Source organism: Zootoca vivipara, chromosome 5 (genome assembly GCF_963506605.1).
Source record: "Zootoca vivipara chromosome 5, rZooViv1.1, whole genome shotgun sequence".
NCBI classification, from domain to species: domain Eukaryota; kingdom Metazoa; phylum Chordata; class Lepidosauria; order Squamata; family Lacertidae; genus Zootoca; species Zootoca vivipara.
Window position 1 is genome coordinate 57,849,846 of NC_083280.1, and position 16,169 is coordinate 57,866,014.

General features: G+C 43.3%; 1 protein-coding gene and 1 long non-coding RNA gene across 4 annotated transcripts in view; one reads left to right on the forward strand and one right to left on the reverse strand.

Annotated features, from left to right (window-relative positions):
• Positions 1 to 1,865: 1,865 nt before the first annotated feature.
• LOC132592165 (uncharacterized) lies at positions 1,866 to 10,798 on the reverse strand. Of its 2 annotated transcripts, XR_009557610.1 has the most exons (4): positions 10,558 to 10,798; positions 8,022 to 8,198; positions 6,869 to 7,083; positions 1,866 to 4,686 (listed from the first exon to the last, which is right to left on the reverse strand). It is a non-coding gene; the product is annotated as an uncharacterized LOC132592165 (long non-coding RNA). The 2 variants fall into 2 exon arrangements; XR_009557609.1 differs by having other exon boundaries at positions 6,869 to 8,198.
• Positions 10,799 to 10,828: 30 nt separating this feature from the next.
• Positions 10,829 to 16,169, forward strand: part of DOCK1 (dedicator of cytokinesis 1) — a 362,095-nt gene continuing 356,754 nt past the window's right edge. Inside the window, exon 1 of one of the 2 annotated variants that reach the window (XM_035138565.2) lies at positions 10,829 to 10,989. In XM_035138565.2, coding sequence (XP_034994456.1) covers positions 10,944 to 10,989 — 46 coding nt within the window. In that variant the 5' untranslated portion in view covers positions 10,829 to 10,943. The remainder of the gene's footprint in view (positions 10,990 to 16,169) is intronic. The other variant, XM_035138566.2, reaches the window with a different exon arrangement.

Consider the following 16,169-nt stretch of genomic DNA (forward strand, 5'->3'; position numbering starts at 1 on the left):
GCAGAGAAAGTGTATGCTATTATTGAGAGACCTTTGTGTCAGTAAGAAAAAATGTATACATCTTTTTTGTGTTTAGAAAGATGAGGACTGCATGGGGTCAAACTCCTGCTCCCCCTCTCTGTGTTTGTTTTACATGGACACAGATCATGTAAAAAGGGCATTAGGGGAGCATAGGGACCCAGGTGGCGCTGTGGGTTAAACCACAGAGTCTAGGGCTTGCTGATCAGAAGGTCGGCGGTTCGAATCCCTGCAACGGGGTGAGCTCCCGTTGCTTGGTCCCAGCTCCTGCCCACCTAGCAGTTCGAAAGCACATCAAAGTGCAAGTAGATAAATAGGGACCGCTCCGGCGGGAAGGTAAACGCCGTTTCCGTGCGCTGCTCTGGTTCGCCAGAAGCAGCTTTGTCATGCTGGCCACATGACCTGGAAGCTGTCTGTGGACAAATGCCAGCTCCCTCGGCCTATAGAGCAAGATGAGCGCCACAACCCCAGAGTCGGACACGACTGGACCTGATGGTCAGGGGCCCCTTTACCCTTTACCTTTTTATGGTCTTCTTAGTCTTGCCGATGCCATTCCTATACTGTACTGACTTTTGTGCTTGCTGTAAAATCTTCCATGCTAAAGTGCCTGACGCAAAAACGTTATTGGCAAGAGAATATCATTGACTTCAATAGACTTGGCCCTTATTGTGATTCCTTAGTCGATACAGCAAGTCTTACCAAGAACTGCAGCTTTATGTCAAATACATTTCCTTTCAGAGACAAACTTTTACTTTCAGAAGTCCTTTATCTTTATAATGAACAGAATCAATATAGAGGAAGAGCACAAGCTCTGGCACAGTATTTCAAACATACTAGATCATGTTTGCTTATAATTATAATTCACAGGAGCACGTTCCCACAATCAAGGGACAGGAAGGCACAGCATGAAGAAAAAATTAGCACTGAACAACCTTTGTGAATAATTGCCTGTCAGTGAATGGCTTATTAAAGACAAAACTACAATTTCACAAGGCAGCCCTTGTGTTGGCTTGTCTGCTCTGAAGACTGATATATATAAACACATGGGCGCACGAACAGTTTTTAGAAGGATCTTTTCTTAATGGGATTTTGAATGATAAGTTCAAATGAATGCTTTTATACAGTTGGACGTAATAATGTCAATGATAGCTGACCTCTGGAACAAAGTGAAGGTTCAGAGGATAGTCAGAAAAAATTGAATGTGTGGCCAAAGGATTGTGCTGGTTAGGGATTTTGGCATTTATTTTTATTCATTTATTTTATACAAGGATTTTTATCCAGCTTTATACACAACAGCAAACATGGGACAGCTAAAAACAGCTAAAACCAATTTTAAATACAGTAATAAAAATCATATTTCAAAATACAATCTAATAATAATAATGAACAAAGACAGGAGCAGCAGATGAAACAGAGGCATCAGACAAAAATATTATCTGCCTGATAAGGCAAAAGTTTGCCTAAACAAAAAGGCTTTTTGCCATATGGTGCACACTGAGAGGCTGCCAGATAAGCCTTATTGCCAATCTGGTGCACTTATGGTAAAATATAGGCAACACAGTCCTATGCATGTTTATTTAGAAGCAAATCCTACTAGGTTCAATAGGATTATTCCCTACTAGTGTATTTCAGCCCGTTCAATAACGGGTGCTAGAACATCCTGGGGTTCGGAGAAGCGCTTCCGCAGCGCTTCTCCGAACCCTGGGACCTGTCCTTGCTGTTGGCGGCAGGGGGACAGGAACGGAGGAGGAGAAAGTGTTGCTTTCTCCTCCTCCGTTCCTCTCCCGCAGCCGCCGACTGGAAGGACGCGGGGCACAAACGTCTACCTCGCCGCCGCTGCTTCGCGGCCTCCCGCCGCTCCTCTCACGGGCCAGGGAGGGTTGTGAGGAGGCCTCCGCCGGCCTCCACCCTCGCTTCCCTGACGTGCCCTGCAGTGAGGCGGTGTCCAGCCGGGAGCAGCGGTTGGAGGCAGGGGGGAAAAGAGCGCGCATGCGTGCAGTCTCTGCTGTCCAATCCCTGTGTCCCTGGGGCCCATGCGCAGTAACCGAGGGACACACGGGAAAACTTGGACGCAGAGACACTTGGACTTTATTATATAGGATTATGCTTAAGGTTGTAGACTGCCTTTATAGATGTGTAAATAGTGTACCAATTTGGGTCACATGAAATGTAACAGTACAAGTCTTAGGTCTGTGTAAATACTGACCATAATCCCACAGTTTGGAAATGCATGCACTCTCATATAAACTTGTCCAAACAATACTTCAAAACAAAATAAAACACCTGAATGCAGCATCTTTATCTTAGTTTCTTCCAAGTAGGCTGGGATTGATAGGTCCATTTTTTCTCAGAAAGCACATAAAAGTGTAAGTATCCATATGGCACCAATCAAATTATGATCTGTGCACAGTTTGAAGTATCATTTGGGAATTTGTGTCGACAAACTCTTGGTTGCAAATCACAGTTCTAAAATGGCATCTGATCAGCTGTCCCAAGTAAAACGCTGGTATGATAAAAGCTGCACATGTTGAAATGTACAGCAAAAATGAACAATTGGTAGACTGAGGGCTCTAAGTGGCCTGTGAAACCATGGATATGCCAGTGAAATGAATCCCTAGTGCACACGTTCAAAAATATTGTGCCAAAGAAGTGATGTGAGCATCTCCCCCCCCCCATATAAAACGCCCCCAATATTAGCTGGGATCTCATGTGGCTTGGTTCACACCACCTGCATGGTGGAATGTAAGGATCTGTGCTGCTTCATGACCATGCTATTTAAGTATTGTCCTTGCCTAAATTTATTTACCGATGAAGAGACAGTACTCATTCAGCTGTTTCGCCTTTCTCGTTTTGTTACAACCTGTCCATGCATGAGCAAACATGTTCTATAACTACTATATTCTTACCGCTAACCTGCTCTACCTTTATTACAGAGTTTGATCAGCAATAAAGAGATCAAGTTGAATAGAAAATCACACTACTGGACCCTAGACAATTTATAGGAGATCAAAGTACCTTTTGAGAATACAGAAGTTGGCTACCCCTTGCCTGTATCTTCTTCTGCTTCCACAACATCAGGACCAAATCTCAGTTCAAACATAAAAACTACTGTGATCCAAGCATTAAAACATGTATGTGTATGCTATATTTATTTATATTATATGCAATGTATACTATAATATACTATGTTATCCTATATATATTCACTTCCATGCCGAAAATGATAGGACTTGCCTCATTGTCGGATTGTGAGCATGCTTTGAATATAGGATCCACATTCCTATAGTTAATAAGCACAAACAGGTACAGAATCTTCCTACATTTTTCAAAAGGGTGGTTTGTAAGGACTTGTTAACTACTCTGAACCAAGACTAGCAAGTATGTAGGCTCCTTCCGTTTCTGGAATAGTTGGTTTTCACTCTTGTATTTCAGTCACAAATACAGATACATGTACTATTATATCTCTCAAGGGTTCTTTGAAGATAATAGTTAATATTGGTATAGTGCTTCAGGAATGTAAAGTGCAAACTATGGTTCAGAGACATAATTTATATTTTCATCTTGTGCCTGCACTGCTCTAGTTTGTCATTATCTGGGTTGTAATGAGTAATGACCTTTGAGAGGGACATTACATTTTGAACATGTTCCCTTCTGTCAGTCTGTTTTCATGTTTTATGAAAAACAATAGAATATATATATATATGATGTTGACTTATAATTTCCATGCTTTTGGGTGCATGAGTGAATTTGTATGTGCCTTAACTCACACTCTTTTGATTCAATGAACAGATTCCTTTTTAAAATCCTAGAGCCCATTTATATGTAAACAGAAAAGTAGGGTGATACTTAATTCTTGATAACATCACCTTGTTCCACACATTCTGCATTAAAGAATCTCACACTATGATTACCAGGTCTCTTTATGAGTTTCTTTCCCATACATTCAGAAGTCAGTCCCATTAATTTAAGACAATTTCCAGGTAATTATAATTAGGTTTGCAGTGAAAGAGATTAAGAACTGCACGAAGACCCTGGCTTCATAGCACCCAATCCAGAGTCTTGACCTTACCAAGAGAAGTGGGATTGGTGGAATGTATGCTGGATGAGAAGGAATTTTTTTAAAAAAATTTATTGAAGGAAGGATTACATGTAAGATTGTATACGTGACAAAAGGTGTATTAGATTATGCCTGGCACAGAGAAAGTGGAGAGTGAGAAGCTTTTCTGCCTCTCTCATAATTCCAGAACCACGGGTCAGCCATGAAACCAAAGGTGGGAAGATTCAGAAGGAGGTATGGCTTCACTCAGTACATAATTAAACTACAGTATTCACTTACACAAGATGTAGTGATGACTACAAACTTAGACTGCTTTAAAAAGGGATTGGACACGTCATAAGGCTGTCAAAGGCTACTAGCCACGAGAGCTATGAACTCCTTCCAGCATGCCTCTGAATACCATTTGTTGAAAAACAGAAGTGGAGAATGTGCTGTTGTGTTCATGTTCCTGCTTGCAGGCTTCCCAAAGGCAACTACGGTAGTTGGCCATAGTGAGAACAGGATGGTCTTTGATCTGGTCCAGTAGGGTTCTTCGTATGTTCTCCAGCAGAACGTAATTTATGGTTTTACAGCACACATGACCTCCCAAAAATCCATGTATCAAATCCAAGCTGAAAATAATTGGAAAGACAAATTATTAGGCACAGGAGAGTTGCTTATTACAAAATAACTTGATTATTTCCCAACATTCATATGACATCTCTCCTGTGTTTATTACAAAGATTTTTCAACTCAGATTGACAGCTCTGTTTCAGTTCACCCCATTACAAATATATTTCCAATTGCATGACCAGGCATTTCAAATACTGATGGTGGCAAGTAGTGGGGGTGGATTTAATTTAATATTTTAAATGATGTTATGTAGCTCTAGAGAGATGACCCTTAATTTCATGTAGCACATTAATAAATGGCTTGTAATTCCAAACAAATGAGGCAGAGATACAATATGCAGATACTATAGACAGGCCTGCTTTTCAGTTCTTTTTTGAAGTTTGTATGATTAGAATAAATTATTTTAATCTTGTTCTAGTTGTTACCCAGCAGTGGAACAGAATAATGCAAATGACATTACTTGTAGAAATGTACTGTGTAAAATCTACTAATATATTTCACAGTCTGAAGGGGGAATATATATATATATATATATTATTGGTTTCCCAAGGTTACCTAATCTTTCTTGACTGCTGGAGTCTAAGGAAGCTTTTATTCTTTCAGTTTCAAAGTAATGTCAAACTGCAAAGTTCCCCTCCCTTACAGACGCTCTTTTATTCAGTGCCCATGGATGGTAGAAAGTGCTGCGTGAAAATTTGCGGACTCAGAATATATTATTTGTTATCATAATTTAAATTCCGTGCTAATTCTGGGGCACACTGTCCACCACTTAGCTCCAGTTTCATTTTCCAGATTTCCTAGTTTAGGGTTGCCATATATATATTTTTAGGAAAACCCAAAAGTTGTTGAGATTTATTTAGACAAACCCCAAAGTTGTTGACGTGATTCTGAAACCGTGATTTTTTCGGTTGACTTCTCTAAGATCCAGGACAAAGTGTCGCCTCTCAGAAATTCCAGGTGTCAATTCCACCTTTGAAATTCCAGTAATGTCCGGGAAAATCCAGACATAGTTATCTATACAGTATATTTCAGATTTCCTCAGGCTGATTGGTGTCATGATAATACCTAAGACCACTGAACCACAGAAACAAGTGTGTCTGCATTTTCATGTGACTTTGATTTATTTAGAAAAATAAAGGCAATGACAATGAAAAAAAAGGGAAATGGAACTTTGTCACAATACTAGCAATTTTCTGATCATGGGTTTTGATACAGAAATTAATCACACATAAACTCTTATAAGAGCTTATTTGATTCAGTTGTTACTGATGACAGAGGACATAATCCAATAGTGTATTTAGAGTCAGGATTGGTATCGGTAGTTTAAAAAATGTGGACAGAATAATGTTAACCACAAAGCCAGAACAAACACTGAATACAGGAAAAGCCCCCACAATTGCCTTTATGCCTCTTTCTTGAGTGAAAGGCATGAAATTGTTTTTTTGGGGTATGCAAGATGAGTGGCAGAAGTTGGGTGTTTGGCCTGCTTGTCACTTTAGAGTAGCCTGATGCTGCACTGTGAAAGGAACAGAACTCAGAAGTCATGAGGAGTGAAGAACAAATGATATCTAAGGAGTGATAATAAGAATCTAGGAAAGTGAGAAGTAAACACAATATGAGAAGAGTTAGTCAGAAGCTAGTGGAAACCATTGCCCTCATATGACTTAAGAGTTCTGAAGTCTATTGTGTTTATTTCTCCTTACCTTCCTGGATTCTTATCATCACTGCAAGACGACTTGTGTATTCTGCTCCAGGTGAAAGCTCTAGTAGACAAAGTGAGCAGGGTGTTCTAGACACGTAGTTCGATAGAAAGCTCGGAATGCAGAAAGAGCTAAGCAAGTGAGTATAGGTTGTTAGCTCTACCCACACCTGCCAGTAAGTGAACTTCCTCATAAGACCCTGCTGGGCCAGACCAAAGGCCCACCTACTCCAGTATCCTGTTCTCCCAGTGGCCAACCAGATGCCTCTCAGAAGCCTACAATCAGAACCTCTGAGTGCAACTGCACTCTCTTCACACTACTGCTATATAGAGGCATACTGCCTCCAAGAGAAGGTGAAACACAGCCATGGTGGGTGGGCCATTTCAGGATGGAAAGGTGTCGGTCACATATCCTCCTACTGTACATTACTGGAGCTTCCGGTCTAGCAGGGACCATTGTGACCAGCTCTGGGCCCTCTTACCTTCTGATTCTTCCTCCATGTCCACTGCCTTCTTCCTCAAAGAGACATCTGAGGTTAGGACACTTGGAAAGTACAAAGGGCAGTACAGTACAGATGAGTGAGGTCCTACAAGTTGGTGGTTGCTTTGATAATCTTCTGAGATAAAGAAAAAAGTCTGTGGCTGCCAGTTAACTGCTTACCGTAGGTAAATGCCGATTCTGCTTAACTTCAGGTTCCTAGAAGTCACAATAGAAAAGCTTTCTATTTTCCCTTTCACACTGGTGATTTGAGCACTTGTTTCATTTTCAAGAGTTTTCAAAAATTAAAGACGAACACTTTAGATCAAAGTTTCTGTTCTCATCTACAAGTTGTCTTTTAAGGACTGAAATCATTTAAATACAGTAGATGACGAGCCATGAAGACTGAGGATGAAAGACTTTTGATCTCCCAACCCCAAGGCAAAAATGCCGATGAGTAGAGCAAGTCAGTACATCACAATGGTCTTTGAATTCAAAGGTTCGTTTATTAACGGGAGTAGGAATCTTAAGTCTGTTCTTTGGCAGATATAATATAATGGGATAAAGCACCGGGAGAGACCTGGATACCGTTGTCATACAGGCATGAATCGGAACACCAAAGAAAAATAAGTAGTATAAAAGGTATAACGGAAGGCATGCAATTGGCGTTAATTGCATTATCAGACTCCATCACACCTGTTTTCCTGTGTATAATAACTGATTGCCCAACTGAACCCAAAATGTATGTGAAAACAGAGATGTAATTAAAAGATTCTAGCTTCAACTTTAGCATCATTATCATATATTTAACTTCTTAGGTGCTGTGTTGACCTGAAAAGTTGAGCTCTTCTGGAAGCCCTGCTTGTAGCATTGATGGTCAAGATGACCCCTGCCTAAGCTCATATGTGTTTCACATGCTTTGATGTATCCACAGGCCCCAAGCATAGCTAGAGTGGGAGGTAATGGTTAATACCAGCCACCTGTGTTCCCATGTGGTGTAGCCTGCCTGGGCCTATAAAGAATGTGTGTGGTGTAGTGGTTAAGAGGGGTAGACTCGTAATCTGGGGAACCAGGTTCGCTTCCCCACTCCTCCACATGCAGCTGCTGGGTGACCTTGGGCTAGTCATACTTCTCTGAAGTCTCTCAGCCCCACTCACCTCACAGAGTGTTTGTTGTGGGGGGAGGAAGGGAAAGGAGAATGTTAGCCACTTTGAGACTCCTTAGGATAGTGATAAAGCGGGATATCAAATCCAAACTCTTCGTCTCTTCTCTTCTCCTTCTTTCTTAGGTGTGGACAAACCAGTTCCTTGTGGTGGTGTCTGACCCATGATAGGCTGTGAGAAGGGGCAAGAAAGGAGCCATTAGACCTTTGCTGTAACTTTGTACCTTTCTTTAATAAATTGTTAGACTAGACCACTCTGGCAGTTTGGGCACCTTTCTTTGTAATTCCTGTGTATTGAAACTCCTGTGAGCCCTCCTTTGGATCTGCAGGGGGATTTCAGGTGCCTGTTACTAGCAGTGATCAGGAGGGCAGAGAAGTGTTGTTTACATGGCTTCTCAACACGCAAGTTGCTCCCAGTAACTGAAACGGAGAGGGTCAGGGGTGGCAGTGAAGCTAATCCAGGGCTACAACTGCTGCACCTACACCATGCCAATTTCCCCACCGCCTAACCAGCAGTGACCTCCGTTTTGGGAAGTCAGGTAAGCAATGTGGCTCCACCCTGCTCAGCTGACTTGATACTGCCTGCTGCTTGAAGTAGTCTCAATATGATTTACAGTACGGAATACAATAATACAACAATATAGCTGTGAACTCTACAAATAGACAGGCTGAAAAACTGTAGCGTGGCTCAAGCTTCAGCTTTCAAAGCCCTTTGACAACAAGGCGCTTATGCCTCTCCACCCCACTCCCTAGAATTTATTATTGCAGTTTTACTTTTCGAGTTTTTGTTTTAGCTAAGGAAAAGGTCAGATTGGCATTTGGTAAATGGTTCCATATTTCCCTTCTGTTTCTTGCAGTAGTGATGGAACTCTAGTCTCATTTATAATCTGCCAGGCCTTAGGGCTGCAACAAACCAGTGCCAATACAAGAAAAGACTTGTATCCAAAAATAGCTTTATTTCCTAGAAAATGTTATGTGTTCCTCAGGATATTTTCTTTCCACTTTTAGTTTTTGCAAGAAAGTGTATACCTTTCTTCCACATATTTGCTGTATAGCTCTACTATGTTACAGAGAACAGTTTAATGTGGGTTCTGGGTCAGAAAATGTCGAAGACTGCTATATAGCTACATTGAGAAGACAACAGCAGAAACTGTTGGAAAGGAAGAAATATACTTGCCATGGTATACTGCTGCTGCTGACCTTTGGCAAGCATGACAACTAGCATCACTTATTTCCAATTCTGAAGCTTCAGAGTTGGGCAAGATGATTCTGCATTGGGATGGACCGGTTAAGAACCAACAAACTGCAGCTCTGCTGCTGTGATGAAGCATGGCACACCTTTGCTGCTGCAGATATATATCGTGATATTTAGCTGGTAATATATCATGATGTGGCCCAGGTGGCACTGTGGGTTAAACCACAGAGTCTAGGGCTTGCTGATCAGAAGGTTGGCGGTTCGAATCCCTGCAACGGGATGAGCTTCCGTTGCTCAGTCCCAGCTCCTGCCCACCTAGCAGTTCGAAAGCACATCAAAAAAGTGCAAGTAGATAAATAGGGACCGTTCCGGCGGGAAGGTAAACGGCGTTTCCATGCACTGCTCTGGTTCGCCAGAAGCAGCTTTGTCATGCTGGCCACATGACCCGGAAGCTGTCTGCGGACAAACGCCGGCTCCCTTGGCCTATAGAGCGAGATGAGCGCCGCAACCCCAGAGTCGGACACGACTGGACCTGATGGTCAGGGGACCCTTTACCTTTTTATATCATGATGTTGAAAACCAGGTATCACCCAGCCCTATGGACATATAACCCTGGTTCTGGCCCCACTGCACTAGCTTTAATTGGGGCCCAATTTAAAGTTCTGGTTTTGTCCTTTAAAGCCTTATATGGCTCAGGACCCCTATAGCTACTCCAAAGGAACCTGCCCCCCCCCCCACACTGAGATAGTGCCACCTCCAAGTGAGGCCTAGAGGGTGGTGGCTAGAGAAAAGGCCCTCTGTGCCACAGCCCCCCATAGTGGCCCGACTTCCCGTGAAGACACTGGGTGTTTTTCGGAAGCAGTGTCAACTGTGCACATTCTCCTCACAGCCTAGGGGCGAGGCAAGCTGGAGCCAGTATTGGATGCAGAGACTCAAGAGTGCCATTAAGCAGCAGTGCCCGCTCACCAGTCTTTCCGTCCGCAAATGTCGGGGGGGGGGGGGAGTTGCGTGCATTGACAGGAGGTGGTGGGAGGCAACTTGCAGATATGCCTGCCGACGGTCTCTCCTCCCTAAGGGCTAGAACCTTGACAGCTGCAGTTGCAAGTCTTCTCTTAAGGGTCAAAACATTTTTACTCAGCAGCAAAGCTCTACGTTGAGCCAATGATGCCAGAGCACGTTTTGGACAGCATTACCCGGATCAGGAGTGAAAAACGGGCAAAACTATCTAAAATCCCGCCTTTCCAGATAAACTCCCTTGTACAGTAAATACTTTATTGGTCGGGTTTTGTTTTTTGTTTTACTGGAAGCGGCGCCACTGCCGATTATGTAAACTCACCCACGTCCGCTTGCATATGAGTCAAGTTCCTTTGCTGAGCTCAGTGGGACTGACTTCGGGCTAAACTTAGGCGCGGGGCTGGGACTCCGCGGGGCGCCGTTTGCGCGGGCTCGCTTCGGAGGCGGCCGCCGGAGGAAGTGGAGTGAAGCCAAGCCTGGGTTTCCTACCGGCCAGGGACGGGGAGGGCCTCCAACCCCCTGACTCCGCCTGTACCACATGACTTCTCCCTCGCCTGCAAACTTTTTCCTCCTCCTCCTCCTCCTTGTCCCGTTGCGGCCGCAGCCAAGGCTGGAAAATGGCGGCTCGCTAGACTCGCCGCTGGGCGCATCCCTGCCTTCGTGCGCCGGCTTCCCCAGACGGCGGGCAGGCTCGGGCTCCCGTGCGCCATGACGCGCTGGGTGCCCACCAAGCGGGAGGAGAAATACGGCGTGGGTGAGCGTTTTCTCTTTCTCCGTCCTCCTCGGGCTTTCCCCCTGGGCTCGTCCCGCTTGTTGCGCTTCTCCTTGCCGGGCGCTGCGAACTTCCTGGCCAAGTTTGGTAGTTCGGCTGGGGAGAAACTTGCTGAGGCTCCGCTTGGCCTTCAAGAGCGGCAACAAATAAAAGAACAGTAAAAAAAGCTGTCGTGGTTCTCCTCCTTGCCTGGGTGCCCCTCGCCGCACACTGGTTTCCCTCGCCCGCCTTGGGTTCATTGTCTCCGCGGGCTGCCCCAAAGAGTCTGGCATTCTTGCCATGAGCAAAGTTGGAGGAGAGAGAGAGCTAATTCCTTGGAAGAAAGGCCCGCGCGGGGAAGGGTGGGGTGCGCACGGGCGGTCGCCTCTCTCTCTCTTATCCACATTGCAAGGCGCGTTTCCTCTTGAAGGAGCGGCTTGTGTTTTCCTGCCCCTTGGCTGCCTCCCGGGGACTCCCTCCCACCCTTTCTGGTGAGCTGATCTCCGGGCAAAACTATTGGGATCCCTCGGTCCCGTTGTAGGCAATTCCGCCCCTTTCTGCTTTTCTCCACCCCCTGAGCCTGGTTCTCTGTAAAGCCACGGTCTTTATTTTGTGCGGGGATCTTGATCCAGCGCCCTTTCCCTAGTTTTAGGTTTGCCTCTCTTTTCTTTACGATGAAGCGGATCGAGGTCGGTGCACCCCATTCTCCGAAGCTTCCTGTCCCACTAACTTGCAAGAAAAGAGAGTGGGAACTTGGTGCCCAGTTGGCTTGTTTTAGCCCTGGCCATCCCAGCCGACTCTTGTTCACTGCACTGAACCTAGGGGAATCCTTGTTTGCTGTTCCTAGGTAACCCAGCTGAATCGACTGGACATATGGCAGCATTTCATCCTGTATAGTCCGGCAGTGGATGTATCGATTAGTATTAAGTCTGTCACTATAGAGTAATGAAATCTCACTTGATTCTATCAATTAAATCTGTATATATTTGCATTTGGTTAAAACAGCTGTGAGTGACAAAAAAGCATTACAGTAGTTGTTTTTAAATTATAGGTACATGGGACACAGTTGGTGCTACCTCTAAAGAGGCATTCTCCTGTGTGAGAGCACACCATTTTCATACAAACTTTTATTGGGGGGTGGGCATTGCCTCTTCTTTCTCAACCATAAATCCATTTCACTCCCCACCAACCAACCAACCAACTTTACCCTGGCAAGGGTCCTTGTGATGTTCATACGTGTGAGCAGCTGCAGGGTAGTGGCTGTGAGTGTGCACTAAAAAGCCCTCAGTTCAAAACTGAACCTTAGCCAAAATTCTACTGGCTAATCCACTAGTTACTTTAGGCCAACTATGATTAAATCTTGATGCTCAGATTGCTGCTTTTGCACTCAAATTGCCAGTAGGAGAGGAGAAAGTACTCCCCCCCCCAGTTGCTTTTTTCTCTGGACGGAAAACGATTATGGACCCTGTATATTTTCTCCTGTTAGTGGAAAAGTGGCAGTGGGGGATTTTGAAAAGCTAAAACAATGAATTTTATTATTCTGTCGCATAAGGGAGGATTTTGAGCGGATGCATGTCAGGAAATAAAAAGGTTAAGTACCCCCTTCTGTCCTGATCACACTCTCAAAAGGTGGCATTTGTATTATTTTTTTAAAAGAAACAAACATGGGAGATGGTACATCAGATTTGTAGCGTTCCTTTTCTCCCTTAGAGGCTTGTTGGAGGGTTACGTGACAGATAATGCTCAATAATAACAATACTAAATTTTTATTTATACCCCTCCCTCCCCAGTCAAAACCGGGCTCAGGGCAGCTGACCAATAAAATTACAATAGGACGTAAAAGAAAAAAACCCAATTAAAATAAGGGTCAAAATACGGTCCAAATCCAAAATTTAAAAATGCAGCCTCATTTTAAAGTAGCCCAAATCAAAACCATAAGGGAGGAAAACATAGAGGTCAGACTGAGTCTAGCCCAAAGGCCAGGCAGAACAGCTCTTGCTGTTCTTGCAGGCGGAGTGCTGGAACACTCAAAATGCTAAAAATTAATATGTTGAAGACGATACCCAGTGTATTGTGGATGTTCAATACACCTGGAGTTGACTGAGGTTTAAGTCTCCTATCATTTAAAATACATCTCTGTGAGGTCAGCTAATGAAATAACTTGCATAGAAATTCCCTGTGTGCCTGCTGTCTTTCTGTGAGTGGCTCCTGTGCAATTAGGGGGCTATTTGCATGGGTCCTGATTGTAGAATCATCATCTGCCAGGAAGAGGGTCTGTCAGTTGCTTGCGTTTGGCCTCATTCATGCAGCTGAGCCATTTGAAAAGATCCCAGGTGCATCAGATCTGCTGTGTATTTAGGGTAATACTTAAAGGCCCCTGTTGCTGGCTTGTGAACAGAATATTTTTGTTTATGCACAACCACATGGGTATCCTTGTATCTTTTGTTGTTCAGCCTCCTGGTTGGATATACAGTACTCAAATTTCAATAAGTAATGCAATAAAGGAGTTGTGTGAAGAGTGATATACTGCTACTTGGGATGCAATTTTGTACAAGGAGATTAGATACCCTGCTGTGCTGTGGATAGGTCTGTAAGTGATGCTATTGGAAAACATTCTGCTCCTGTTTCTGGTTTTAGATTTGCCTCCTTTGACCTGGCAGGTCTTCCATAGCCCTATATATTATCATCTTGCATCTATTGTGGATCCAAATTGTAGGGTCTTGGCTTGATAGGCTCTAATTACAGGTATCTTCAAGTCCTGTGCATAATGGGATTTAGCTAATCTAGATGTGGTCCTTTCCAAGGTCTATAGCCTGTGATTGCTTTTATGGTATAATTTCTATGTTACTATTTAAACACGTGTTGTGGAGAATTTAAGATACAGTAAGGTATGTCTTGACCCCGGCTGTATTTTGTTAGATAAATTCTCAAAACTTTTTTTCAGCAAGCCTACCTATGTATATAATTTAGTTAGTTATACTGTCTTTTATAGTTTAGTTTTTAAGGTTTTTTTATTTTTATCTTATTAGGCATATAGATTTTTTTCTGATTAAGTGGTCCAAATAAGGTTACTTTCTGCACTCTTTACTTGTACAGACACTTAACAACTCTTGAAAGAGTATTTCCTTTGTTGGTATGGCTGGTATGAATGGTCTGATGTGAGTGACAAAATCTGAAAAATGGCTTTGTTCCTTCAGTATTATCATGTATATACAGCATGGTGAAAAAATATTTACCATATGGGGGAGCATTCACACAATCATTTTACCATATGAAAAAGAAATGCCTTGCTCATTAACCTTTGACATGGCCATTTAAAAAATAAGTATTTAGGTTAGTTATAACTGTAACTTATAGACAGACTAGTCTATTGCACTCTTGTAAGCAATAACCCATTTCAGCAGATTAATAAATGGTTGATATCAATGATATTCCTTATGCACATACTCAATAATTTGATGGCACTGCATGTTTTCTGTTTTAACTGCTCCACAAGAGAAGCTGTGTGTTTTCCTGTTACACTTTGAATAGAATATGGGGGATAGATAATTTGGTGTCTTGCATTCTGTAGTGATGTTTTCTAGAAATTCGTCTTAGCATCTACTTGTGCATTGCAAATACAATTTGTTTGGTGCAGTTCATACTGAAATATGAAAACTGAAGGGACAAGATTGCCCCGCCAACCTTTACAACTCTCCACCTAGAGCAAATACGGTATGTGTAAGACAGTGCGAAAAATTGCTTATCCTTCCTTTAAGGCTACCTTGCACTATTGCTTTGCTGTGCTTCCTGAAGGCATCCTTTCCAATGGGATGTATGGAGGTAGTTTAGAATATATAGAATTTTCAGATAAGAATCAGATGTCTGAAGTGGATCAGTTCATCAAAAGAGTTGCTGAGAGTAAAAGAGGGAGCTTATGATATGTATTGCCTGAATAAATAAATAGTCTTGCTGGGCTCCAGAGTGACTAGTTGAATTTTAAGGGGTTGCTCTAACTCGGGCATCCCCAAACTGCGGCCCTCCAGATGTTTTGGCCTACAACTCCCATGATCCCTAGCTAATAGAACCAGTGGTCGGGGAAGATGGGAATTGTAGTCCAAAACATCTGGAGGACCGAAGTTTGGGGATGCCTGCTCTAAAGAATTGAAATAATAAAGCCTAATTTTAGGGGTGTCTGAATTGTTGTTTGGAACGTTAATCAGAAATTGTGGACAGATGGCCAAAAAATAAATAAAAAATCATGATTCCTTCAGCATGGTGATGGTGTGGTTGCCTGGAATGGAGTTGTTAAAGTACCGATACCCTGCACTTGACCACCTCTGTCAGCCTCCTCTAGTGGGGGATCTGCAGTATGCCTGATCTGGGCCTCTTTGCTGTGTTGGCTTGGGAGCTGGTGCAGATAAGGGTTGTCCCCCCCCCCCCCCGCTCCCCACCTTCTGCCATGCTGGAGCTGTGTACGGGCTGCTGGCTGAGCTGCTCAGGGGTTGGGGTTGCACCCCAAACTTTGAATGTTGTGATAAAAATACGGCTTGGGAATGTAGACTGCAGACTAAATTAACTGAAAGTGTCCAACATTCTTGGAAATGCAATACTGAGTGCATTAGAGAAGAGAACATTGTGGTTCTCAGCAAAACAGCAGTCACGGCTCTTGGTTTTGGTGTTCAGTGAGCTCATTCCTTGAAAGTGACAACCACCTTTCTTTTTCTATAGTTCTCTGTTGAAACTGCACATAGGTGTACTACCTGTACTGCAAACAGCTAAGGACTAAGTCTGTAAAAGCAAATATATGTTGATGCATTTATTCAAATATATTTAAGAGTAGATGTATTGGAATAAATACATCAACATATATTTGCCTTTACAGGCAGTGAGTGTTTGACACCCCAATTATAGCTGATGAGCATATTCAACAGATGGTTTGTAGTGAATAGCTGCAAGTGGCTATTCACAATATATCAGTAAGTGGGCAAGTGCATCCTGTTTTCGTCCTTGTTAGGTGTCATATATATGCATGAAGCTTACGCAAGTTCATTCATCTGTCACTTGAGTGGCATAAGAACTGCTTCTGCTTCCCATCCTAGGGCTGCAACAACAGCTGGTTCCATGGTAGCCATTGTGCTTTCAGAATGTTGCATAGGTGTGTTGTTTCCTGTCTGGAACATCTGAGACCCCCTTGTACGTGT